At 41.9% G+C, this 27,108-nt stretch overlaps 1 protein-coding gene across 1 annotated transcript in view; it reads right to left on the bottom strand.

Annotated features, from left to right (window-relative positions):
* Positions 1-25,707, bottom strand: part of COLGALT2 (collagen beta(1-O)galactosyltransferase 2) — a 39,547-nt gene extending 13,840 nt beyond the window's left edge. Inside the window, exons 1-5 of the mRNA XM_012639996.1 lie at positions 25,572-25,707; positions 21,291-21,495; positions 15,920-16,039; positions 7,434-7,510; positions 990-1,096 (exon numbers count right to left, since the gene is read on the bottom strand). Of these exons, the coding sequence (XP_012495450.1) occupies positions 990-1,096; positions 7,434-7,510; positions 15,920-16,039; positions 21,291-21,495; positions 25,572-25,658 (596 nt within the window). The 5' untranslated portion in view covers positions 25,659-25,707. The remainder of the gene's footprint in view (positions 1-989; positions 1,097-7,433; positions 7,511-15,919; positions 16,040-21,290; positions 21,496-25,571) is intronic.
* Positions 25,708-27,108: the final 1,401 nt, after the last annotated feature.

Genomic DNA, 27,108 nt, shown 5'->3' with positions numbered 1-27,108 from the left:
TTTTAGTATAACTAAGACCCATGTAATGTTTGGGACAAATTTAACTGGGGGTCCTGTATTTTATGTGGTAACCCTACCCAAGAATCATCTTGAGGCTTCTTAAATACAGATCCTGGGCCCAGCCCCAGAGATTATGATTCAGCAGGTCTGAGGTGGGGCTCAGAAAGCTGCCCTCTTAACCGTCTCTGGGGACTCTGATGGGAGTGTTCAGGCCACACTTTGAGGAACACTAGTTAGATTCTCTACAGGAGTCATAAGAATTTCTCCGACAGCAGTTAGCCATACTTCTTAGCAGGGAGTATGCAAATATAAAACAAAGCCACTTATATATTCCAAGCTAATATCATGGAAAGGCACATTTTGTAAAAATCTCTGTCTTGAAATAATTTAAGGTGTCAAATAAAAGGGCAAAGCCAAACAAAACAAAACAAAACAAAATAATAACAACAAAAACAAAAACCCTGAAGGAATCCAATCAGGTTCTCTGTGTGACTTTTCTGCCCCATTCCTGGAAAAAGTGGCCACTATGATCAGCCCAGGAAGATTGTGGCAGGCATGTCATGCAACAGGACATGTAGACCTTTCTGCATTTTTTCCATTAATTTTCTTCAGGTTGCTCAAGTTTTAGCATTTTTCTCTAAATAAGGCTCTGGGCACAATTCTGAAAGCATTACTTCTGTTACACCATAGGAATCTGGAAACCTCAATGATTGCAAAAACCCCGGAAACAGGGGACAATCAAGTCCAGTGTGAACCTTCAGTGCAATGATGACCAGAGATCACTGGATGGTGAGTGGATTTCAGGCTTGCTCTACAGGGTAAAATCAGCTTAGATGCTACTACAGGCGGCACACGGCCATTTAAAAAACATATCTATCTTTTAATGACCACAAAAGCATCTTAGAGTCCCACCCAGGAACAACTCTCTGTTGGAGAAGGCACATCCCCAGTCCAACCACATCTGTAAGAAGAGAAAACACCCAACTCACTTTCCATCCACGGCCTCGACAATCTTGACCTCAATCTCCTGCTCGTACAGTGTGCGCAGCATCCGGTCCCGCCTGTCTTTCCTGCGTTTGAGGTTTATCATGAAAATCTAACACAGGAAGAAAAAGGGCAAAGAAGAACAAATTACTCAGGTCTTATTTTAGGCTCTTTGAAAAAAGTTCAGTGAATGTAAGGACCAAAGTTTTAGGTAGAATAAGGAGTGGGAAGGATAGGGAAAACCGTGGTGAAGATTTGTTTATATTTCAGATTAGGTTTATGTAGGATAAATGATATTAATCAGAATTGAATTACTTTAAAAACTATATTTAGTGAAGTAACTCTCCTTGTTTCTCTGATGTTTGTTGATAAATATGTTTTTCTTGCTCTTAGGATAGGAAAGTTCAAAAGGTTAATCTTCAAGAGGCCCAAGGTAGTCCTTGTTTGCAGATAACATAATCCTATATTTAGAAAAACCTGAAGACTCCACCGAAAAACTGTTAGAACTCATAAATGTATTTAGTAAAGTTGCAGGATACAAAATCAACATCCAAAAATCAGTAGCATTTCTATATGCCAACAGTGAACAATCTGAAAAAGAAATCTAGAAAGCAATCTCATTTATAATAGCTATGAAAAAGTTAAATACCAGGGAATAAATTTAACCAAAGAAATGAAAGATCTGTACAATGAAACTATAAAACACTGTTGAAAGAAATTGAAGAGGATATTGAAAAATGGAAAGATATCCCATGTTCATGAATTTGAAGAATTAATATTGTTACAATGTCCGTACTACCCAAAGTGATAAATAGATTCAACGCAATCCCTATCAAAATACCAATGACATTCTTCACACAAATAGAAAAAACAATCCTAAATTTGTATCGAACCACAAAAGACCTCAAACGGACAAAACAATTCTGAGTAAGAGAACAAAGCTAGAGGCATCATACTACCTGACTTCAAAATAATACAAAACTATAGTAACCAAAACATCATGGCATAGGCATAAAAACAGACATGAAGATCAATGGAACAGAATAGAGAATCCAGAAATAAATACATGCATTCACAGCCAACTCATTTTCAACAAAGGCACCAAGAACATACCTTGGGGAAAGGACACCCTCTTCAATATTGTGCTGGTAAAACTAGATATGCAAATGCAGAAGAATGACACCAGACTCCTATCTTTCACCAGATACAAAAATCAAATCAAAATGGATTGAAGACTTAAATGTAAGACCTAAAACAATAAAACTACTAGAAGAAAACTTTGAGGGAAATGTTTTAGTACATTTGTCTGAACAAAGATTTTTTTGTGTAAGATCACAAAAGCACAGGCAACAAAAGCGAAAATAGACAAACGGGATCAAATCAAGCTAAAAAGCTTCTGCACAGCAAAGAAAATAATCCCAAGTGAAGAAACAATCTACAGAATAGGAGATTTTGCAAGCTATCCATTTGACAAGGAATTAATAACCAGAATATATAGGGAACTCAATTCAATAGCAAAAAACCAAATAATCCAATTAAAATGGGCAACAGATCTAAACAGACATTTCTCAAAAGAAGACATATAAATGGTCAACAGGTATATGAAAAAATACTCAAAATCACTGATCATCAGGGAAATGTAAATCAAAACTGCAATGAGGTATCTTGTCCCAGTTTAAATGGCTATCATCAAAAAGACAAAAATGGGTTGGGTGCGGTGGCTCACGCCTGTAATCCTAGCACTCTGGGAGACCGAGGCAGGAGGATCGTCTGAGCTTAGGAGTTCGAGATGAGCCTGAGGAAGAGCGAGACCCTGTCTCTATCAAAAAAATAGAAAGAAATTAGCTAGACAGCTAAAAATATATAGAAAAAATTAGCCGGGCATGGTGGCGCATGCCTGTAGTCCCAGCTACTTGGGAGGCTGAGGCAGTAGGATTACTTGAGCCCAGGAGTTTGAGGTTGCTGTGAGCTAGGCTGATGCCACGGCACTCTAGCCCAGACAGTAGAGTGAGACTCTGTCTCAAAAAAAAAAAAAAAGACAAAAATGGGTAGGCACAGTGGCTCATGCCTGTAATCCTAGCACTGTGGGAGGCCAAGGTGGGAGGATTTCTTGAGATAAGAGTGCAAGACTAGCCTGAGCAAGAGTGAGACCCCATCTCACTAAAAATAGAAAAATTAGCCAGGTGTCATGGCACGTGCTGTAGTTCCAGCTACTCGGGAGGCTGAGGCAGGAGGATTGCTTGAGCCCCAGAGTCTGAGGTTGTAGTGAGCTATTATGATGCCACTGCACTCTAGCTAGGGCAACAGAGCGAGACTCTGTCTCAGAAAAAAAAAAAAGAAAGAAAAAAAAAGAAAAAAATAACAGAAGCTGTTAATGATGCAGAGAAAGGGAAACACTCATCACTGTTGGTCAAAATGTAAATTAATGCAGCAACTATGGAAAACAGTATGGAGGTTCCTTAAAAAACTAAAAATAGAACTATCATATGATCCAGCAATTCCACTACTGGGTATATATCCAAAAGAAAGGAAATCAGTATATAGAAGAGATATCTGCACCTCCCGATTTATTGCAGTCAAGATATCAGCCTAAGTGCCCATCAGTAGATGAATGGTTAAAGAAAATGTGATGTATACACAATAGAATATTATTTAGCCATAAAAAGGAGTAAAATCTTGTCATTTGCAGCATCACAGATGGAACTGGAGGACGTTATGGCAAGTGAAATGAGCTGGGCATAGAAAGACAAATATTGAATGTTCTCACTCATACGTGGGAGCTAAAAAAAACCATTGATATCATGGAGGCAGAGAGCAAAATGGTTATCAGAGGCTGGGAAGGCAGAGGATGAAGACAGATTAATAGGTACAGTTAGATAGAAGGAATAAGTTGTACCGTTCAATAGCACAGTAGGGCAACCATAGTTTACCAGAATTTACAGTATATTTTAAAATAGCTGGGAGAGAAGATTTGGAATGTTCCCAACACAAAGAAATGATACATGTTTGAGGTGATAGATATCCCAATTACCCTGATTTGTTCATTACATATTACATGCATGTATCAAAAACACATGTACCCCATAAATATGTGCAACTAGTTTTGCATCAATTAAAAAATACCATTGGGGGAATAAAAGAGGCCAAAGGTGAATTAAACTCAAAACACACACTACTAAGGGGTTGGAGGCAGTTTGGCAAGTTGTTAAATTCATCAGCAGACTTGAGTTAAAGTTCCGAATGTTATTTACCAAGTGTTTGTCTTGGGCCAGTTCCTATGCCTCAGTTTCCTCATCTGGAAAACTGGAATAATTACTGTCCTACCTCATGAGTACTGCATATTATTGAATAGTATCATTATAATTTACATCCACTGTAGGCAAACTTAAAGTCATTCAAAGAATAATAAAAATGTTAAGTCTTAAAACATATTTCCAAATGTTCCAAACTGAATTACCAAGGTCTCAATTTTAGATGCTTTATTACTAAAATTCTTCAATTCCCTTAGAGATAAGGAAATTTTTCTGAAATAAGTAAAGAGAAGGGGTCCTGCCCTTGTGGGTAGCCCTTTGACAGGAGAAGAGAGAGGAAAGGCATAATTTCCACATCATGTCGATTATAGGAAACGCTGTAGAGAGGACAGCTACTGGTCCATGAAGTACCAAAGGATGTGTGTTCAAATTTCCCCCATGTGGGCTGGGTTCGTCTGTGGCCCCTCACCTTAGCCCCTAAATTCCTGACGGCTGCACTAAATATATACCTGTCATGTGGCCACTACAAGGAGTTACAGACAATGAGGTTGTTCTCACTATTCCCAGATTTCAGGAACCACAGAAGTACCTAAAGCCTCATGAATGCTATTACAGGTAAATTCATGAGGTCCTTTTGCTACAAGCAGGAATAAACTCATCTTGAATGTTAAACTAGACCTCCAAGATTGGGAGACTTTAGTTGCCAGTGAGAAATGATGATGATGCACACACGGTAAAGAAGAAACCTACAAGAATAAGTCGGATGATGTTGACTTCATCCTGACTAACCACCTGGATAACTGTGCGGAAGACATGTTTTCTAGGTCCAGTTCCCTGGTCTGTAAAAAGAGGAAGTTGAACAAACTCATCTCTCAAGTTCAGTACAGATTAGATTAAAATGTCCAAGATCTGTGGTTTATAATAAAGTCTGCTTTTTGCTATGATCAGAATAAAGGAGAAATTATGTCTTATAACCAACCTGGGGTTCAGACTACACTGAGTTAGGGTTTGGTCCACACGGCCATTCTGAATGTAGTCATAAAAATATATGTTTTACTAGGATCAAAAGCTACACAAAAATTTCAACCCTTCCTTGCAAAATATTCCCATTTTTATCCATTTATAAATCCCTGGGCAAAGAAACTAACGGGGGAGCAAGGTGTCCTCTTTGAAGAAATTATCCACCTGATCCAAGGCAAAGTAGATGAAGTGCATCATAATTTTATTACCTCCCTTGTTTGCCTACCAGGGTAATTATTTTTTTAAAAACATAATTTACATGGTGACTGTATTTGCCTCATTGCTTGGGACTTTATAACTTAATGGGTTGTGTTTTTCTGTGTTTCATTTTCCCCCCTGTTTAGAATCCTACTGCCACGGGCTGTGTTCCATCCCTCCGTTTTACAGATACGGACGGGAGAGGGCTTTTCCTCATGTGTAAACATGGAGCCACTTGGGGTCACTTCAGGAGAGCAAAAACGCAACACGACCAAAAACAGACAGCGATGCATCCCCCAAAGCCCCTCAGACCAGAGACCTCCAGTCTGGGAAGACTTTAGTAAATAACAATCCAGTCCCAGTCCTTCCCAGGATAAGTGCCACAAAACTGTAGTCGCGAAGGACAAACAGAGGGCTCACTCACACAGAGTGAACAGCAAACAGAGAAAAGAGCCACAACGCCAAATGCAGTCCCGACACCCCCAGTGAGGTAGCAGAACACTAGGAGGATTGAAAAGGCCCCTGTGCATCCCTTTTTCTACCCTCCTATCTCCGTTCCAGGAGGAGAGATAATTACCCCGGGCTCAGCAAAGTCGAGCCTCCAACCTGTGTTACTTTACATAGGGTTGGCATTTTCCCGAAGGGCTGTGGGAGTGACCCAGGTCCTACACTGTGTCCCACCAAAAGACCAGAGCTAGAAGATCCTGGGTTTTGTCCCATTTTATTTGCTTTGGTTCGGTCCTCATAGGAGTGTGTTTTTAGGAGGAAAAGTGAATATATACGAAGACACTTGGGTGCTCTCACCTATGAATAACAAGCTGAAAGCTGGTGCGAGCTCCAGGGAAGGAAAGCTACAGGACTCTGTGGAAGCCGTGCCAGTGTGTGGTGTGGGCCAACCCTGACTGTTTTGGAAAACTATTTACAATTGAGTCTCACCACTGTCTACTACATTTAAGTTCATCTCTTCTCATTCTGCCTTCCGTGGAAATAGTGTAATAGCTGTTAACTCCTCCCCATTTAATATTCGTGAAATACTCTTGCCCATTCCTGAAGTCTAGCTCCAAATCAGTTTTACAGAAGTCCCAATTCCCAGTTCTAGTAGCTCTTTAAGGCAGCTGTACTTTGGGGACACGGATGTGTATGCTACAGTGTGATAAACAAGGCATTTGCCTTGCAGTGGCAATGAGCGCAAACAAAGCACAGGGCTTGGCCTCCAGAAGCCATGGGAAAATTCCCTCTTGGTTCGTGGATTCCTGAGGCTCAGTCCTGGCTTCCAGACCACCAAGCTTCTTCTGAATATCGTCGAGCAGCTACGTGAGGGACCTACGAAGGAGTCAGTGACTTGGTGTCACAATTCTGGCCCTGACAAGTGTCTGTTGTACGTATTACCCAGAGAGGCACTGCTTTATATTTCTGCTCCATTCTTTACACAGCTAAAACTTAATAAATATGGCGCTTAGAAAGCCATGAAGAAGTTCTTGACTGCTAAAGGGCAGAATTTTCGAAGAAGTTTCTTTTTCTTTCTTTCTTTGTCTTCTCAACCCTTTCCTCGGATCTTGTCCCATGGAAGAATAGTAGAAAGAAAATAATGCATTGAGTATTCCAGAATGGGGTCCACTCAGACGTGGTAAAATAAAGTTAAAATCCTCCAGTACCTAATTCCCTTTATCCTACCTACCTTTAAACCTTGATGAAAAGGTTGATATGACAATATCTGCTCCTAGAAAGTATCACATTCACTTTGATTACTAAATGGTAACTTCTTTCTGACTCAATGATTAACTCGCTTTTAAGATAAGAAAACTGAGGAACAACAAAAACCGAGTAGTTTTCCCAAGATCTCAGAGCCTTTCCAGCAGCCAAGGCAGCCTTGCTGACTCTCAGACACATGCTCAGGCCCGTGTTCCAGTATAAACATGTAAGCATGTGGCATACATGCACACACGTGCACATGCACACACACAGACACACCTTTCCTACCTCATCAAATCCCATCTTGTCTGGATATTTAGGGACAGTTGAGACAAACTGGGAGGGTTCCATTGGAGGATGGTCAACTGGAAGACACAAGAAACACGCAGAGCGCCTTGTTAGTGAAAGGATCAGAAAACAGAATTCCATCTGCACACCTGAGCTCTAGGGCTGCGACACAACCTGGAAATACAGGGCAGGGGTAACAGCTCAGCAGTCCCCCAGGACTAAGTGGCTACACGGGCACCCCGATGGTCAGGGCACTGGTTTCAATGGCACTTGTTCACACGAAGACTGCAGTGTTATTCTAAGAGTATTTGGGAGGCAGTTCAGGGTAAGGGTTAAGAGGCAGGGCTCTGGAGTCAGAGGATCTGGGTCCAAATCTTGGCCTTTGAAGGCCTAGGAGAATTAGGGGACCTCTCTAAGCCTCTAATTTCTTTGCGTGTAAAGCTGGGATAATAAAAGTGTATCTCTTACTGTGTTATAAAATTTAAATGAGACCTGCTTGCAAAGCACTCACCACATTAACACAGTAAATGTTCAGTAACTCAGCTATTATTTACCGTGGCCCATGATGAAAGGGCTTAGAATTTTTCTATGCATTTAAAATTGTCAAAGTTTGTGACTATTTTTATCCCATCCAGGCAGGTTTAGCTACAGGTGTGCAAAAGGCCCTTTGTGTTAACACAATCTTACCTCCGAGGGCTGGCCCACATCCCAGAACTTGGTACAGAGCTAATGGGAGAATTCCAGCTGGAGGGACGTTGCATCTTAAGTGATACAAGTTTTATTTATTTGACACTCTGAAAAAAACTTTCTTTGCAAACTCTACATTTTAAAGATTGGAGTAATATTGGTTAAAGAATCTGAGAAGGCGTTGAAGATTTTTAGTATTGTACAAATTCAAAGTACTCATTTGATTTTCCCTAAGGGGATAATACAAAGAAAAAATGAGAGCTGGTAACTGAGTTGTTTGAAGAATTATTGGTGATGGTCATTACTACTGTCACCAATAATCTATCCTCCTCTATTCCAGGCACATGACATGAATACATTTTCTTGCCTTTGAAGTTGCTCATGGCCGTGTGCCTTTCTTGGTGAGGTTTAAATTGTTGCTGCTCAATGCTCCAAACCCTCCTCCCTATCCTGTCCCAGTCCCACCACAGTGATCACAGCAGCATGTGTTGATATGGAGAAGCCACAAATCTGAAGCAGCCTGGAATGCTGCGCCAACACATGGAGAGCAGCTGCCCGGGGAAGACACGAGGACTGCAGACTTTGAATAGCAAGAGATAAGCTCCTGTTGTATTAGGCCAGTAAGATTTTGCTATCTCAGCGTAACTTCGCCCATCCTGACTGAGCTACTGTCCAGCGGGCATGATCTGTTTAACTTACCCTTCACTAAGATGTCAAAGAGCAACCATGACATCCAGTTTCACTTAGGATCAAATGGTGTGAAATTCTAGAAGGTAGTGAGATGGGTTTCCTAAGCCAGACACAAGAGCTGGTCTCATTACTTCAAACTTGATACTTACAGTCACATTTCTGTGAGTACACAGTGCATGAGGGTTTTTTTCCAGTAGCGGTCCAGAATAGTTTGGTCCTTTCTGCTTTACTCCACTCCTTACTATTAATAGTTTCTTTTAAAATCAACAGGGAGGGTCCACCATGTACAGAGTTAGGTTTTAAAGAGAGAGGAACTTAATGTACCGAGTGTCCTTCCTATTCGCTATGTTGTTTGAGGAGGTGTCTAGCTCTCCTTTCTTAGGTCTTAGACTTGGGAGGAGGTTATGTTTTGAGTTACCTTTTCTAGGCTGCTGGTCTTGTTTGGCACTCACATGGCCTGTGTGGCTTTAACATTTCAGCCAAAGAGACTGCTTTTAGCCACTTTGCTTCCAGCCAACATGCACAGTCATTGCGTTCACAGGACAAGTGTAGCAAAAAAGCCACACACAAGTGGCTGGCTCCTGAAAGTCACTGTTGAGCAAAAATATCAAAGAAGTGTGCCTGGATTTTGCCACTGAAGGCAGCACTAAGCCACAGAGGAAAAACAGGAAGTGATACAATCAGTTCAACCTAAGGAGCTTACTACAGGGGAGAGGGGATGTGTCTTTGCTGACGTCAGACTTGAGGTTTAGGTTTATGCCAGCTTCTGTTTGTGGTCATTTCTGACTCTATCATTCACATAATTTTTTTTGAAATGGGGTCTCACTATGTTGTCCAGGCTAGTCTTGAACTCCTGGTCTCAAGTGATCCTCCCATCTCAGCCTCCCAAGTAGCTGGGATTACAGGTCATCATTCATAATTTATCCAGTCTATCATTGAATCCCTTCCTGTAAATGTCCCCCCTAACCCCCCATACCACCACTTGGGACAATGAGCTTCATTGGTTCTTGGACAGTTTCAAGACCTAGGAATAATAACTATAGCTATTGTTATAGAGATCTTATTGCTTGCGGAACTCTAGGCTGCGCACTTGACATATACAATCACATTTATTTAATCTTCATATATACCATGGGATAGATATGACTGTCTCTATTTTCACAGACAAAGAAACAAAGATTTAAATAACTTGCCCAAGGTCATAGAGCTGATAGAGCTGGTGTTTGAACCTAGGTCTGGCTTTTGCACCTGAGCTCTTAAGCCCCACTCCACACCACTCCCAGAGCTACTCCTTGGTGGCCATTGGTGTTCGGCATCTGGGCAGCTGGGCTGGGTTGACAGGAGCTCATTTAGCCCAGTCATGTCTAGAAAAGTGCTTGAGATGTTGCAGTTGGATCAAATTCTAGGACTTCTCTATAGTTCTGCCCGAAATTCCAGTGCTTCAGCCCCCACCCTGGCTCAGGCCCTCATCTACCGTGCCTGGGCTGTTTTGATATTTTTCAAACACTGGCATGCGCTCAGTCTTGCCTATTGTAACTCATTATGCACACTGTTGTCAAAATAATCTTGCTCAAGCACATCTCTGTTCTAGACCACAACAGTCCCACTCAACAGGATACTTGAGTGGTTTACAACTTGTCAAGGCTTTCCTAGTGACCACGTAATTTTATCTTCACTTTTTGTTTTTGTTTCTCCTTACAAACGAAGAGTCTGAGACTGATCCAGATGTAGACTTGCCCAAGGGCAAATAGTGAGACATTAGCGACCTGGAACTCAGTTTTAGACCTTCTGACTTCAAATCCAATAATCTTAGTAATCTTTACGTGACGTTCTGGTGCCTCAAAATGTTGATACGGTACTGAGAACAGGCACCTGAGACTTCCTGTCGCCTCATGCTGTGATTTGCAAGACGAGTCTCTTCGTGTTTCATCACCCATTTACAGCTATCACCTTTACCAGATCTAGCTTCTGTCATTCATCTCCCCAAAGAAGCACATCCCCAAGTCTCTGCACAGCTCCTAATGCACTAAATGAGTTCGCAAGTGTAGAGTGATGGGCACAGTGCTTGAGTGTTAGTTGTTGTTATAACCCATCTCCCACCTCACTCAGATTCTTCCACTGTGATCTCTACAACTCCCCTCTACAACCCATAAACCCCCCGGGCCATTTTCTCGTAAAGAATCTCCAGTCCCTTCCCCTGATCTCGCCTGGTTAGCCCTAATCCTGGATAAACCCGATTGCCTGCTTAGTCAGGACCAATAAGACTACTGCAAGAGAAACTCACAATTGTGTTGACCGAGTCACTTCCGCGTTACAGCCACAGAGGCCAAACTGTCACTTGTCATTGCCAAGTGCTGCAAGTATATTCCATAGTGGATTTACTTCCCCGCTTTTTTGAGAGATCTATTTTATGCCTTCGCTCTCCTAAATCTCCAAATTCTCTGGAGACTGGACTCCATACTTCATAGAGAAAATACTCAAAATCAAAGGAGATCTCCCTTTTCATTCCACCTCAAGTCCCCAAACCCAGCTGCGTGTGTACACATCCTGTCGTCTGTGTACCACCGTGGATCAGGTGTCCCTGTTTCTATCTAGGACGACCTCTCCAGTACTGTCTTGGGTGACAACTCCTCTTGTTTTCTCAAGGATTTCAGCCTTACAATGACCTATTCTTCTACAGCATCTAGGTCTCCTTATAGATTGGAATCTTCTCATTAGCACAAAAACATGCTGTAATTTCCTATTTTTTTAAAACTAATGCAAACAGACAAACCAAGCCAAACTGGAAAAACTTCCCCCTCGATTTCTCAGCCGCTAACAGGCTCCCTCCCACCTCTCCATCCCCATCCCATCAAGATTCCACTTTCTCATCTCCCCATTGTCTTCTCCTCGGCCGGCTCCAATAGGCCTGTGTTCGCATCATCGCACTCAAGTGGCCCTTATCGGCGGCTCGCAGACCTCTGACAGTGGCCAATTCTTCATCCTCATTTTACTTGACTTCTCAGCAGCATCTGGCTCTTTTTTGAAAGACTTCTCAGTTTTTCCCCCCAGCTCTCTGGCTGTTTGTCTTCCCCGGGGATCTGTCCTTTTCTCTGTCTCTGTTCTTTCAGTACATGAGCTCACACTGTTCTGTGGCTGCAAATATCCTTTTTACGCTGACGGTTCTCAAATGTCTGTCTCTAGCTGGAGTCTCTTCCCTGAACTCCAGACTCACATATCCAGCTATCCCCTCAGCTCTCTATTTAGATGTCTAATAAATATCTTAACTTACATAACCAAAACTTCCCATCCCAAATCTTCTCTTAGGAACCCCTTCCCATCTCAGTAAACGGTAGATCAGGTCACAATCCTCAAGTCATTCTTGATTTCTTTCTTTCCTTCATGGACTGCTTCCAGGTCTCCGTAAGCCCTGTTGGCTCCATCACTGAAATATGTCCTCACTCTGTCTGTTCTCATCTCCTGCCCGCCACTGCTCACGTCCCAACCACCATCATCTCTTACCCCGAGGGAGGAACGGGTCCCCTCCACTCTGGTATCCACACTACAGCCTGAGGGATCTTCCCAAATACATAAATCGCATTGTGCCACCCCCTCCATGGATTCCCATTACTCTTCGAATGAAATCCAAATGCCTTACCATGACCAGAATGTTCTGCAAAATCTGGACGTTTCTTCCCCCATGACGTCATCTCCTTCTACCCAACTCCTCATTGTCCACACCCCAAGCACATTGGCCTTTTGTCCCTGGAACATCCCCAGCTTTTTGCTGTCTCACAGCCTTTACATGTGCTGTTCTTTCTGCTTGAATAGTCTCCTCCAAGATATTCACGTGGCTGATACATTGTCTCTCGCTCCGTTAGAGTACGGATGGCCGGGCTTGATGACAGGGCATCTGCCTGTTTTGCTCCCTGCTGTATGCCCAGCATTTTGAACAGTCTATGGAATAGAGTATTTGTTGAATAAATACTTATAGCCCGACTCTCTCTTCTAAAACCTTCATTGACTCCTTGGGAGGGGCATTCTGCTTCAGCTGGGCGTTCGAGGACCACAACAATGAAGCCACCCCACCCTCTCAAACTTTGTTTCCTTCTTCGGTTTTAAGCCAACTGTCTTCCAGGGTGAGAATGTTTTGTCTTTGCTCAGTCTGTTTCCTCCACCTGTGCTGTCCTCACCGTAACACTCCTCTTGTTTAAACTCCACACTTCTATCCAAGCTCAGCTGAAGAACCATCCGGACTTGAAGCTCTCCTGGATCACGCAGGCCACAGCAATCTCTCTCTATTTCAAATTCCTATTGTCTTTATCTCTGCTCCTTTCACAAAACACTATACTGCATTGTTGATGCCTTTCTTGTGTCTGTCCTAACCAAACCACAGGACCTGAAAACAGACAATTGGTTATAAAGCATTTTGAATCCCTAGCACCTTCATAGAGTGATTTATGCATTACAGGTAGGCATTCTATGTTCGTTAATGAATAAAATGAATGTTCTAATGTTTCAATCTAATAGTCTAATGACACTATTAGTAGCCATTTATTGACTGCCTATTGGGTTCCAGACATTGTGCAAAGTGTTTTTAACATCTAGTTCATCTTTCCTTAAAGGAGAACACTTGACCAACATGATTTTTTTATTACCGGCTTTTTATTAATCTTACATGGACCTCCAGTCCATATTTCTGTCTAATAGCTCCCAAAGTTTTGTTTTCCAACAGTTTCTTATTCCAGTTATATTCTATATTTTAAAATTCAGGAAGAGAAGTACAAGACTTGAATAAAATACCATATATAAAGTGCTTAGCACTAGAGTTAGTGTGTGTTGGGAGATCAATAATGAAAGCTGTAATTTACAAGTTCTTCTCAAGTGAATTCTGCCTGGGTAGCATGGTGCTGTGCACATTTGTCATTTGTGACCTTTATTGACAATGTGTGCGTTTCTGTGTGCTGAGAACTTTTTATACTCTCAGTCCTGAGGGAGAAAACAAGGGAACACAAGGTTCTAGCCGGCCTTTCCCTGAGCTGGCGTCTACTTGGGAGTCAAGACTGATAGCCATGGAATAGGCATGATAAGGGGTAGAACTTTACCAAGTGCTAACTGGGTCATAATAATGGTAACATTTCAGTATTTTATGGAGCTGATATATATTATTTTATTTGCTCCTTTCAACCTTGCAAAGTCAGTGTTGTTATCCTCACTCTACAGATAAAGGAACTATTAATAAAGCCCTGAGAAGCTGATTCTCCCTTCATAAGTGAGAGAGCCTAGGTTCGAGTTCATAATTCTTCAGGTTCAGTGCTCTTGGCAGTACAGTTTTCATTCATTTACTCATTCATTCATTCACTTATCTGGTCATGCATTTAGCAACTATTTGTCTGGTACCACCTTTGTGCCACACACTGTGCTAGGTGCTTGGGATACAAGACAATAAGATACCACCGTTGTCCTCTGGGCCTAGAACAGAGAGAAAGAGGCAGAAACAGTATGTATTAAAGAAATTCACAAAAGAGATTCCTAAGAGCTGGTTCAAGAAATGCTGTCACAGCGAACCAGAGCCTTATTCCGTCTTTCATTTGTTCAACTGTTCAACAAATATTTACTGGGTGTTACTAGGTGACAGGCAATGTGCCAGGTGCTAAGACTAACACGATGAAAAAGGAATTACAGTGCGAGGGCAGGGGAGCTGGAAACAGGTACAGGCAGTTCAATGACCCTAACACTAAACTCATGATCTTTCTTTTCAAAACTGTCCTTGATTCTGCATGCCATTTACAAGGCCTGAAATCATCCCAGACACTGAAGGTGGAACGTAGGAGTGTTTCCCTACGCCTCTCTTTTGCTCACCCACCTGCAGCCAACTCCTGGCTAAGTCCTTTCAGGTCCATGTTCTAAGCTTCTTAATGGAGAGAACTCCATTCCCACCGCCGCTGCCATGCTCAGGTCCTCATCCATCCTCTTTCGCCTAGTTCGCCATGCAGTGTCCAAAGTGGTCTTTCCGCCTCTGCCGAGTCCAGCACCCACGGCCCACCCATGCTCCACTTGTCATTCTCTTACCACTCAGTGCCTTTCTAAATCCAAATTCAACCTGACATTTTGTGCTAAAATGCCTTTGAAAGCTCCCCTCCCTTCAGGCAGAGCCCAGACACCTTCTTATACGTTAGAGGTCCTCCTGGCTGGGCTCTTGCCCTCTTTTAGCCTCACGTCCCTCTGTTCCTCCCCAACCACCTCCACTGCCCACATTCACACATCTTATGGTCTAATGATGAGTCACAGAAAATATTCCCCCCTTCGGGAAGCCACTTCCAACACCCTCCCCTAGGCTACGTGGATCAGTTACTTTCTCCTTTACCCACCACTGTACATCACACATAATAATAAGTGTAGCTACTGATGATTGAGCACAGCAATTCATACCTCATGCCAGACCCAGGGGCAACAGCGTGCAGTGCTTAAGGACGTGAACTTTGGAGATAGCAAGATTGGTTCAAACCCCAATCTGTCATTTGTTTAGCAGAATGATCTAAGGCAAGTTACTTAAGGTCTCTACATCTCAATTTCTTCATCTTCACTATGGGAATTATAAAATCCCCTTCATTCAGTTGTTAGGATTTATGGGACAATGTATGAAAAGTGCTTACCATGGTATCTGTTAAATCATAAGCTATTATTAAGTTGAAGTCATAATTATTGTTGTTGTATTAGATCTTTCACACGTATCATGATGAATCTGCTCCCCAAACCCTGGAATTTTTCATTATGTCCATTTCACAACTAAGGAGGTTACTTGCTCAAAGTCATATAACTAGAAAGCAGCAAAGTTAGGGTTTAAATTCACATCATCCAACACTATTACACACTTATCGCATTGTGTGCAAAGTCTTTATGTGTGGAGAGTATTTACTTGTGTACCCAGCTCTTCTCCGGCATGAGAAGCTCCCTGAGGGCAAAAACCTTGTCACATTCATATTTTAGAAAGAGTGAACAAATAGCTATATATTCAGCCAAGGCAGACTGATGTCCGTGAGATGCCAATCCTGGAAGAGGAGGGAAGTGGCTGGTCTGGTCACTGTAGCAAAGGAACAAGAGCTGTCACCCCGGCTCCTGTCACTCACTCATTGCTTCTATCTGCACGTGGATGAGGTTCTCGATGTCCTCCTGCAGCGTCTGATGGGGCTTCAGGGGGATGGGCAGGTAGCCATAGTGCTCTCTGTTGCAGAGATGCATCTGGATGCCTGAGGACCCAACAGAGGGACAAAGTCAACCAATCAGAAAACACACAGCTTAGTGACAGCTGCGGAAAAGGAGATGGGACTGTGGCTGCTGCTCAGTTGGACACAAGTTAAACGAGTGGTTGTTTCAGGTATGTCTATCGACCTCAAAAATGTTCCTTTATTAAAAAAGTCAAACACAGCACTGGGGACTAATAAAAACACTGAGCCATTCTTCAGCCCAGAGGAAATTGATTTTTTTCTCTCTGAAGAAAAAGCAAACTCATGGCCTGGAAAGAACACCGAAGGCATGAAGGGATCAAAACTGCGGCAAGGAATTCCCATTCCAGAGAGCAGAATGGAACACTGTAATCCACCTACAGGAAATCACGAAAAAATGAGGAATGAAATCCACATTTGATATGAAAGCAAACAGGAAAATTCTGTAAGGCTGACAGATTATCAAAGCTAAATCTAGGCATACATAGAACAAAAAAATGAAAAAACAAAGGAAATTTAAAATTTTCCATAATTCTCCTTGGTTTTATTTCTTCCCTTAGCAGGCGTGGATTTGGAGTCAACCAATGGACAAGAAACTTCCAAAATCAGTTCATACAGGGACAAAAGACAGTCTGCATGTCCAGTCCTGTTAAGAACCTGCAGTGTGACAATAGCAGCACCCTCTTGTATGCAGCGCTGGTCCTTGTGAGGACCCAGCTGGAGAACGCTGAGGGTTATAAGACATCTGTGTTTGACCAGACTGCTAGAATCCCAGCAATCAAGGTGGTCTCATGTAGATTCAGCAACTGACAGTCCTGACTAATGAAAAGATTGCTTAGTTAAAAGGATGAGTCTGCCTTGGTCCATGTGTCCAAGTCTCTGATTTGTTAATTGCTATAATCATCAGTGTTTTCCTGAGAATTACCTGCATACTGACTTCTCTATTTTGTGCAGATGAAATTTCCTCCGGTCAGCTGCATCACCTGCCAAGTCAGGTGAAGCTGTCTCATGGTATTAACAGAGAAGAACGGGCAAAGAAAAGAGGCTTTATCCCCCATTTTTACTGAATCTGGCTTGAATCAAGGCTGGTCCACTAAGCACTGTCTCTTCTCCTGCCTTCACCAAGTGAACTCACTAGCTCTGCTGTTTGCCCACAGAAATGCTTCTGGGAAACTTCAAATAAAAATGCACCTGCAAAGTCATGATGAATTCAGGAAGTGGAAGGAGAAAAGATTTAATATTAAGGTGTATCTTTACCCTAATTAGGCAAAAACATTTTACCATTTAACTTTCTAAGCTTCCATAAAAAGGAGGTATGATACCTAGCCAAGCTATCCATCAAGCGTGAAGGTACAAAGAAGGCATTTCAGACATGCAATAAAATATTTAATTCCCATCACACTTTCTCAGAAAGCTACTGGATGATGTGGAAGAAGGATGAGCAGAAAAAGGAGGAGGAGGAGGAAAAAGAGGAAATTAAAACCAATGAGAAAGACTTGGGACACAAACAGGGGAGTCAACGCATAAGAGAAGAGACTTGAGTCCCAGGTTGAGAGCTGCGGTACCACTCAGATTAGAGTATGTCAGAAGGCTCCAGGAGGGACATCTTCCCAAATATGGAAAAAAGGACATTGATGAACTGAACATTTTGATTGGAGTTTGAGAAAATTAGTGATTAGTTTTGGATTGTATTAGTAACAAAAAAAAAGAAAGAAAAAAGGGCAATTATTAAGTTAGATAAAGGAAAACTATCCATAGTTTCTAACTGGCTGAGTTTGGAATTAGGTTCGCCTGGCCCTGGATTTATCTTAAACTACCCTGAGAGGATGGGGTGATGAGAAGAATGTGTTTGTATGCAGGGGGCAAACGGTGGAGAGAGAGCTAACTCCTCACCTTCTGGATGGGAGATTAATGCCTACAGAGAAGCCAAAGGATCAAGAGGGAAAATACAGCATGTTAGTTAGAAACAGGGATGTAAATATCACCCTACTATCATCATTTAAAAGAGGTAAAAGTGGTCGTCTTCTGGAAGAGAGAAATGATGCATTTCTCATGTGATGTGGAGAGGCTTGCTCAACTCTTAACCTTGGGGAACTATTAGAACATTTCAACTATGTGCATGGACAAGTTGATAAAAATAAAATTAAATTAAAAAGAAATATGTTAATAATTAGATAAAGTCTAGGAAGGCATCTGGCACCCTCAGGGAAAGCTGCTACTGGAGAAAACAATTTTCTTTTTGAAAAAGAAAGGTGAATTATACAATTCTTTGAAGGACTTTGTTTTTCTTATAAAGATTTCAAATATTATCTTGTACTCACATAGTATCTTAACAATGCAGATTGATACAACTATCTCTATCCTTGGTGATGAAAAATCAGACTTAGAGAGGCTGTGACTTGTCCGGGGTCACACAGTAAATCATTAGTGCCAAATCGTTGTCCCCAAAGGGCCAATGCCAAGTGCTTTCTACCCACCCCAGATTTAGAGGCTTGGTTCTGGGACCGTTACTCACTGGGGGTTGCTGTCCGACACATGAAGGGCAATTTTGATTACTAGCAGCAACGCCCAGGAGGCAGATCTGCCTGCCCATCACCCACAGCACTTGCCTCTTCTGACTCATTTGTCTTTCTGACATTTGGAAGATGACTGGCTGGCACCAGGGATGGTTCCTGTGGCCATGATACAGAACCCAGATCCCTGGCCACAGTGGGAGGTGAACCCTTGACCCTGGCCTCATAGCCACAGAGACTCGCCTGGCACCATGTGCTCTCTCCTTGGGCTGGACGGGCAGCCAGGCGCAGCTCACCTGCACGCTTGGCTTGCTCCTCTCACTCCTCGCCCACGGTGGCAATGGCTGGAGTCTGAGCTGGAAGATTTAGTACTACAGGCTGTGGTTAGATGGCCCTGCCTGGGACATGCAGACCCTTTATTTCTTTTTGGACAAATTAAAAAATTATGCTCCAATGGACGATACACAGCTATGGAGCTTCAGAAGAGTGAGAACAAAAGAACACAGATCATCCTTCATCAGGACTCTTCAAGGGAGAGGGGACGTGCTCTGCTTTGGACGGGAGAAAGGAAGAGCCACCCCACGGGCTGCACTTGCGACCCCGGGCTCATCCATGTTTTTCCCCAAAATACTGACAGATGACTAAAATGCTACTTTAGAACCTGCAATTGTCAGGAAATATCTTTCATTTCCCCAAAATGACAGTGACTCTTTCCTGCCTCGACTCCCACCCTGTCCAGTCTGTACCCCTGATCTGCCCTCAGCTTTCACTGTCGTGACTATTGCTTATGTTTTCACATGTAAAAACCTTAACTCCCAACGAACGTAGAGTCTAACACAATGCTAGGCATCAAAGTGAAGCCTTGCGGACTGATCCTCTCTCCTTCCTTTTCTACCTCTCCTCTCCCCACACGAGTCACCAGACAGCCTTGGGCCTCTGTACCTGCTCTCGATGTTCTGAAAAGGACTCTGGGAAGTCAGAGCAATAACGCACAAAGTCCCGGTGAACAGGCCAAGCACAGGAAAGAGCTGAAAAATTCCTGCCCCACCTGGGCCGCTCTTCCAGCCCAAACATCCAGGTATTGGTTTCAAAAATATATCATAATAAGTTAGTGCACGGGGTCACAATAATGCCTTGTGCAATGACTATATAAAAGGACTCTGTTAGGCAGTGACCATTATTGCAATTGTTAACAGCTCACTTTCTTGGACTATCCTTACTTCAAGCTCTGAAGCAAAGGCACTGGCACAACTTGAAGAAATGAGAAGGCCCTGACTCTGCTTCCCATCCTGGAGAAGTCAGAGCAAATCACGGACGAAGCTGAAAGCAGTGGTTCCCATTAACATTGACACAAGAACCTTCATGAAAACTTTCAATCCACCCGAGGATTGCTTTTGCCTGACACAAGGCCTAGAAAATGCCTACACTTGGCCAAAGGATCTAAATTCCTCTAGCAGCCAGGGGGGAAATCAGCCTTACACATTTCTATCAAATATTCTCATTCCTACCAAATCTACACTGAGGAGTGAGACACCTATGGCTTTAAGGACAGTCTGACGTGTGAGTTGTAGTTGAACTTGTGTTAACACTCTCACCCGCCAGCAACTCCCTCAGCTGCCTGGGATCCTTGCATGGTCTCTGTTACCCTAAGGCACGTGGGCACAGATTGCTTATTCACCGTCTTCTTGACTCGTAACCTATTGTCGCTAGTAGTTAAGTCACACATTTCTGGCACATTGATAACGGGACCTGATTTCCATCAGGAAGGTCTAAATTGTCCCTAATAAAGCTTTGCTTTAGTAATGCCACGTGTCTTCCTGTTAAACTGCTTTTGTGAATTCTGTGCCCCCTGACAGCAGGTGTTGGATGAAATGAGAGAAATAACTTTCCTTCCTATAGAATTGTCTTTTGCAAAAAGCCTGCAGGCCCCACTGGAAATGCTTTCCCGTGGTTCAGTCTGGCTTCGCCTCTCCCTCCACAGGGACCGAGGTGGAGACTGCCGGTGCCTCCCGATGTCTGCTCTTTCCTTCTAGAGTGAGAAAACCGGGGCTCGCGCCTGCATAAAGACGACACGCCGCGCCTGCCCTACAGCTAGGTCTCGTTCTGTGACTGAGCTCTGGCTGACAGGATGTGTGTGGAAGTGCCGTGTTCGTCTTCTTGATTGTCCCCTTAAAGGCGCAGAGAGTGTCCTCTCCTCTGTTTCTGTCTTGATGGCTGGAGTGCGTCCACGGCGGTGAGACTTCCCAGATTCTAAATTAAGAGCAATACCTCAAGGAGGGTGGAGAAGTGATATGGAAGGAGCCTGGGACTCTGAAAACTTTGTAGAACACACCACCGTAGCAGCTCAGACTTTTCTGAAAAGAAATGAACTTCCATTTTTTAAGCCTGGGGTCTTTGCGCATGTTGTTTTGGGCCTCTGTGACTGTTTCCTAATTAATAAAGGGACTCCTGTAATCAACAACAGCAATGTAGTAGCACCATGGAGAACCAATCAACTTCCCGCGACTCCCAACACCACTGCCACTGTCCCCTCCAAAATACAGTGGGTTCCTGAGTAGGGGTAGTCCTGGCTTTTGGTCACAGACAGCAACATAGACGGTGTTAGTATGATTACTGCAGATAATTAATTGCCTTTAACACTACCTGAAAAGGAAGTGTTTTTTACTGAAAGGGGAAGGTTTTTTTAATAAGATGCTCAAAACAAAGGGACTATTCATTTGCCGTGTTTCCATGGTAGCAATACAACCAAACCTAAATGGTACCTGCTTGCCTGCTGGAGAAGGCAAAGACGATAATGTCATCAAAGGTCCAGGCGAAGTCCTGGTGTGGAGGGTAGAACGTCAGCTTGTCAGAAGCTTCCTTCCTGAGGTCAATCAGGAAGGTGGAGTGGACCATGGGGACGGGGAAGCAGCCCAATCTCTTCCACTCTCTAATCTGAGGGTAGTCTGGGGTCCGCTTATAGAAGCCCTGTAAAACAGCAAATGGGTGGGCTGTGTTCTCTGAGCTGAACGTTTCGTCTTCCCAGTCATCCGCTGGGTGGATTCCAAGTTGTCACGAGTTAAATGGAAGCCCCCAAACAAAGTCACCTTCACTCCTCTCATCTTGGCTTAAGAATCTCCAAGGAAGCTCAAGACATGCTATCTACATATAAAACAATGCCAAAACAGTCATGTTATCAGAAATAATTTTGATTTTAGCATGTCCTTTAATATGATAACTTCATAAAAGTGTATTTTATGTTGACTTATGATTCAATATGAAGTGCAAGTATGCAGAGATGGTAGAGCAGAGCATTTAAGAGTGCGGGTTCTGGTGTCAGACTCCCTGAGTTCAAATCCCACCTCAGCCACTTATGTCTGTAGGTGTTGGTCAGGGGACTCGACCTTGCTGTCCCTATTTCCTCATCTCTAAATCAAGGATGATGGCACTACCTAGTCCATGGAGTTGTCTGTAAACACTAAGTAAGGTAATACCAGAAAAGTGCTTAGGAGAGTGTCTGGGACTAAGAAAGCATTAACAATTATTGGCTAGTATTAAAATGACATTATGCTCTGGCTAATATTTTTAATTAAACATGCATTATTTAGACATACAAATGAGGGTCTTCTTTCAATGCAGTTACTTATTCAATATTCTGGTGGAGTTGCAGCTGCTCCATACTTTTTGGGAATTCACCTTTTGAAACTTCCTTCTGCACAAACACACAGGACAACCAATCCCCTTACTTTATGGTTTTAAACAACTTTGGCATCGCCCAGCTTGTTTTCCCTCCATACTCAACTGTTCATTCGACAAGAACCTACTGGGTCCCTACGATTATTCAGGTGCTGTGTTAAATGCTGGAGACTTGTCAGTAAATAAGACAGCCCGAGTCAGAGTCCTCATGGATTGTAGAGTCCAGTAGAGAAACTTACACTTTAGTGGCATCACTTATAACTTGACCATGTCTAAAGCTCAAATCCATTCTAGAAAAGATGAAGATGTATCTCAACAGAACATACTTGTGGAAGCTTTGAAAGGCATTTTGAAAAATTTCCTAGGTGATGGCAGGCTCACTGGAATGAGTGTAAAGTTTCATAGGCCAACACTCTGAAGGGCACAAAAATCCCTACAGGTTCTTAGGTGTTCATCAGTCAGTGGCATTAACTTATGGTCACATTTCCTGTTGTGACGTCAGCACCCACACATCAGGCACCGCAGCCTCGTCTCCTTCTCTGATATTCCCTTCCAGGTCTAGAAGAGTGTTGTAGCTGAGCTAACCCTAAAACTGACCACATGATAAGGTAGAAAAATCACGAATTAAGACTTAGAAGATGTGAATCTTAGAGTCACCTCAGCCACCTTCTAGCTGTGTGATCTTAGCCCACACTTAACCTCTTGGAGCCTGAGTTTCTTCTCCTGAAAAATGGAATAAGAGCTGCTATGTCTCTCTCATGGGACTACAGAAGGAATCACAAGTGATCAGGTCAATGAAGGTATTTTTGGAACTGTAATTTATTATATGAAATATTATTATTGCTATAATTTTTATTAGCCTTTAACTTAAGGATTGTTTAAGATACTTTATGGGTTCTCCTAACACTTCAGCTTATGAGCAGTCTTTGAGGGATATAGGGAACACTTCTAAAGGGTTGCCTAAGGACTCATGTCAAATAGAAAGTTCTAGACTACTTAGGAACAATATTTTCAGAATGAGAAGCTTGGAAAATTCATGATGATGATGAATCACTGAATATCCTGTGGGGGGAGGTGAGAAGGAAGAAAGCAGAGAAAAAAAAGAGAGAGACAGAGAGAGAATTAACGTGTCTCCTGCAGAGAGGCAGAGGCAATGGGTGCCTCTCTTTTTCCACATAAACCAAATTTTGTTGGTGATGATTCCTGTTCATTGGCCAGACAACACCAAAGTCATTTTGTTTTGGTTGTGTTTAAAGCTTGCCTTGAGCTTATGAAGTCATCGGCCACTTCTGTTCCACCCTTGTAGAAGCCTAACTGGGATGGTAGAAAGCCAAAAACAGACGGAGGAAAATTAGAATTGCCCAAGTTGCTCAGAATTTAGTTTTACTGTGCAAAATAAGTGAGAAAATTTCTCCTATTTGCCTTTTTTTCCCCCTGAGACAGTTTTGCTCATCATAGCTCACAGCAACCTCAAACTCCTGGGCTCAAGCGATCCTCCTACCTCAGCCTCCTGAGTAGCTGGGACTACAGGCGTGCACCACCACACCTGGCTAATTTTTCTATTTTTTTGTAGAGGTGGGGTCTCCCTTTTGTTTAGGCTGTTCTCAAACTCCTGACCTCAAGTGATCCTCCTGCCTTGGCCTCCCAGAGAGGTAGAATTACAGGTGTGAGCCACTATGTCTGGCCTATTTGCTTTTTAATAATCAAAGCAAATAAGAAGATAATAGAAATTGGAGGCTGCAGTCACCAGGATAAGCCACCCTTGTCGCTGGTGTCGAAGCATGGCTCATTAAAAAAAACCCTTGAGTGACTCTGCCACATGAAACACTGCAGATTATTAACTGAATATGTATGAGTTTAAACTAACCTAATATAACATTTTCTCCCAAGGAGAAATGGCCTTTATAAATAGGAACCTATTGCCTTTCTAAAAGAGATAGAGATAACAGCACGTATTCAAAATCTCTTGGAACTAGGAGAACTAATTACAACAAAAGAGGAATACTTCAACTAGTGGTGTATTGGAGCCACAAATTGTCAAATTTTCAGGAATTTTGCAAGCCAGCTGACATGTTGGTAGCTTGAAATCTATAAAAACAAAAATCACGTTAATTCCCACCACTCTAACACCACCTCAGATAACAGCTTTGCCTATTTGTAATAATTATATCATTAACTTACTATACTGCAGTTTACTTAACTTTTCCTTTAGCTTAACAACATTAAAGTTGTTTGCATGATGTGAGTATTTATACTATAAAAATCAGCAAATGCTACCAAGTGGCATTTTCCCACCAGAGAGCCAGTTACTAAACATTTATCAGCACACCACTGGCCTCATTCCTTATCCTAAATCAAACCAAATATAAAAAGAGAGACTCAAAATTTAGCACTTCAGCCACAAGAACACATTGAACATACCTTTTTTAGCTCGGCACATCTTGATCCTACATTGATACATATTACATTGATTGGTTTAATTAATCTCTCTAATTCATTAAGTAAAGAATAAAAAATAAAATCAGCCGTAAGTATTCACTGTAACAAACCTCTAGACTTTGAAAATTTTTACTATGGAAAAGAGAAATGATGGAAATTCAAAATCTGTTTTTAATTTGAATTTTGTAAAAACAAGGTACCATGGCAGTTTTAATTATTAGAACTCTTTGGAAATAAATTTGGCAACATATATCAAAGGTCATCAAAATATTTACACTCTTTGATTCAGTAATTCCACTTAACCTAAGGAAACAATATTAGATGATACAGAAAAATTTACATTAATCATGATGGTGATTATAATAGTTAAAATTTGCAAACAACTTAAATGTTGTTCAAACCAAGAGAAAGCTTAAGTAAATTGCAGTATAGCCACCTAATGATAATGTAGTTAATAAAAATGTGCAAGCTTCTGTCTATGCACGGTGTTACAATGGTGGGGATTAACTATTCTGATTTTTTATTTTATTTTATTTTATTTTATTTTTTTCCATTTCTAAGTTTTTCTATACTGTTCTCATATTAGTTTTGTAATTACAGAAAAAATTAATTTTTTATTTAAAATCCCTGAATCAAGCAGGGGGGTGGGGAATACAAATCCCAGCATGCTTTATTGGTTAATTGAGGTTTCTAAGGGTAAGCTCTTGAGAATCTTTTCTGCATAGTTAATTCATACAGAAGAGCCCAAATGAGTTGTAGCATTGGACCCGGATTATTGCCTTTCCTGAAAGTGTTTGCTCTAGTAACATAATGACATGCATTACGCATGTTTCAAAGGGGGAAATGAGAAAAAGGTAAACGGGGCAACGGCTGACCCAGTGCTGCCCTGTTAAAACTTACAGCCTTAATTCGTTAACCCGGTGACTTGCCTGAGGTGTGATTCCGCACCAGAAATTAGAGTACAGGCCTCGAGACTCCAGCATGGGGGCCACAATGGTTTTGTTTTCTGCAATCATTAGATTGAGGGTCTGTGGATTAGTCAGGAAATTGTCGACATCTATGAACTAGGAAAAGAAAAGGATAATGTCAGGTGAAAAGGTATTTTTCAGCAATGGGTTCAGGAATAACTCGGGACATCTGAAGGATCACAGGAACTTGCTCCTGAAATATGGAAAATAGTTATCTATGTCCTCCTTATGGAAACCCGTTGCAGCTGGTTGGCTTTCATTCAGTCAAAATACCTTTGGCCTAACTTGCACACGTTTAGCTCTGCATAAAGCACTGCACAAAAACTGGTGTCGCCACACTGGGCACAAACTCAACCAGGACCCAACCTACATCTTGGTTAGTGGATTAAGCACAAGATATTAATAGCTCCAAAGTCCTTAAAAATTCATTCAAAAACGCTTATTGAGTGCCCACTCCAGGTACAGATGGGTAGACCTATTTAGGTTTTCTATATTAATGCCAGAATGGCCTAAAACAGATCCATTGCTATTTTAATGTTATAAGTAGAATTTTTGTTTAAAGCACACTACATCATCCCATGCTAACCAGTGAAGCTACTTTCCATTCTTAGCAAAAATCCATGTGAACAGTGATTCATTTACAAAGACAGTGTAACAACAGATTCTACCATATAAAAGAAATAATCACACTGAATTGTACACGTAAAAATGGCTAAATCGATAGATTTTATGTTACGTATATTTTATCAAAATAAAAAAATCAGAAGTGTTTATTCTTATAACAGTCAATCTGTTTACCAAAAATTTTGTGGTTCAGCATTTGTATACTTTGATGACATTTAAACAGCAATGTTAAATATCGTCAGTATAATTTGAAAATGTCTATGAAATTATGTGTGTTTCAAGTGTGTGTGATAAATTATTGGGCTGATTGTTGTTGTGGTTGAGGGGCTGGGGATGGACATAAGTCAAAAATATTCTCTTTGACAATCAGAGTCTAGTGACAGCAAATGTCCGTAAATGTACTGAAATAATATTGGCTTTGCCTCAAATCAGTGTTATTTACAGTGTCATACTGGAAAATGATTGTCAAAAGAATTAAATGGATTTGGGGAACCAGAGATGAAAAACTTGATTCCCACAAACTTGTGAGGGAAAATCTGTCAACTTTCAAAAGGGAAAAGGGGTCATAGCTCCTTGCTGCTTAGGAAGCTGTCCTCCGATTTCCAGTTGAGAGAGGGTTATGGAGGACAGGGATGGAGAATAACATCTATGCCTAATCATCAAGTTCAGCTATTTTTCTGGACCACTCTCAAAATTCTAAGGAAAGCGATGGAACCTCTTCATGGACAGAAGTTCTCCATGAGAACCCCACACAACCGGAAGCAATCAGGAAGCCAAAAAAGAGATACCATTCCTCAAAACACTCAGGAGCAAAAGGGGACAGTTTCAGAGCTGTTCACCTGAGTCTGCTTTTTATATAATTATTTTCTTATAT

The sequence above is a fragment of the Propithecus coquereli genome, unplaced genomic scaffold (assembly GCF_000956105.1).
Source record: "Propithecus coquereli isolate 6110/MARCELLA unplaced genomic scaffold, Pcoq_1.0 Scaffold146, whole genome shotgun sequence".
NCBI classification, from domain to species: Eukaryota; Metazoa; Chordata; class Mammalia; order Primates; family Indriidae; genus Propithecus; species Propithecus coquereli.
The sequence above is the reverse complement of the archived record's forward strand: the minus strand, read 5'-3'. Positions and strand labels throughout refer to the sequence as shown.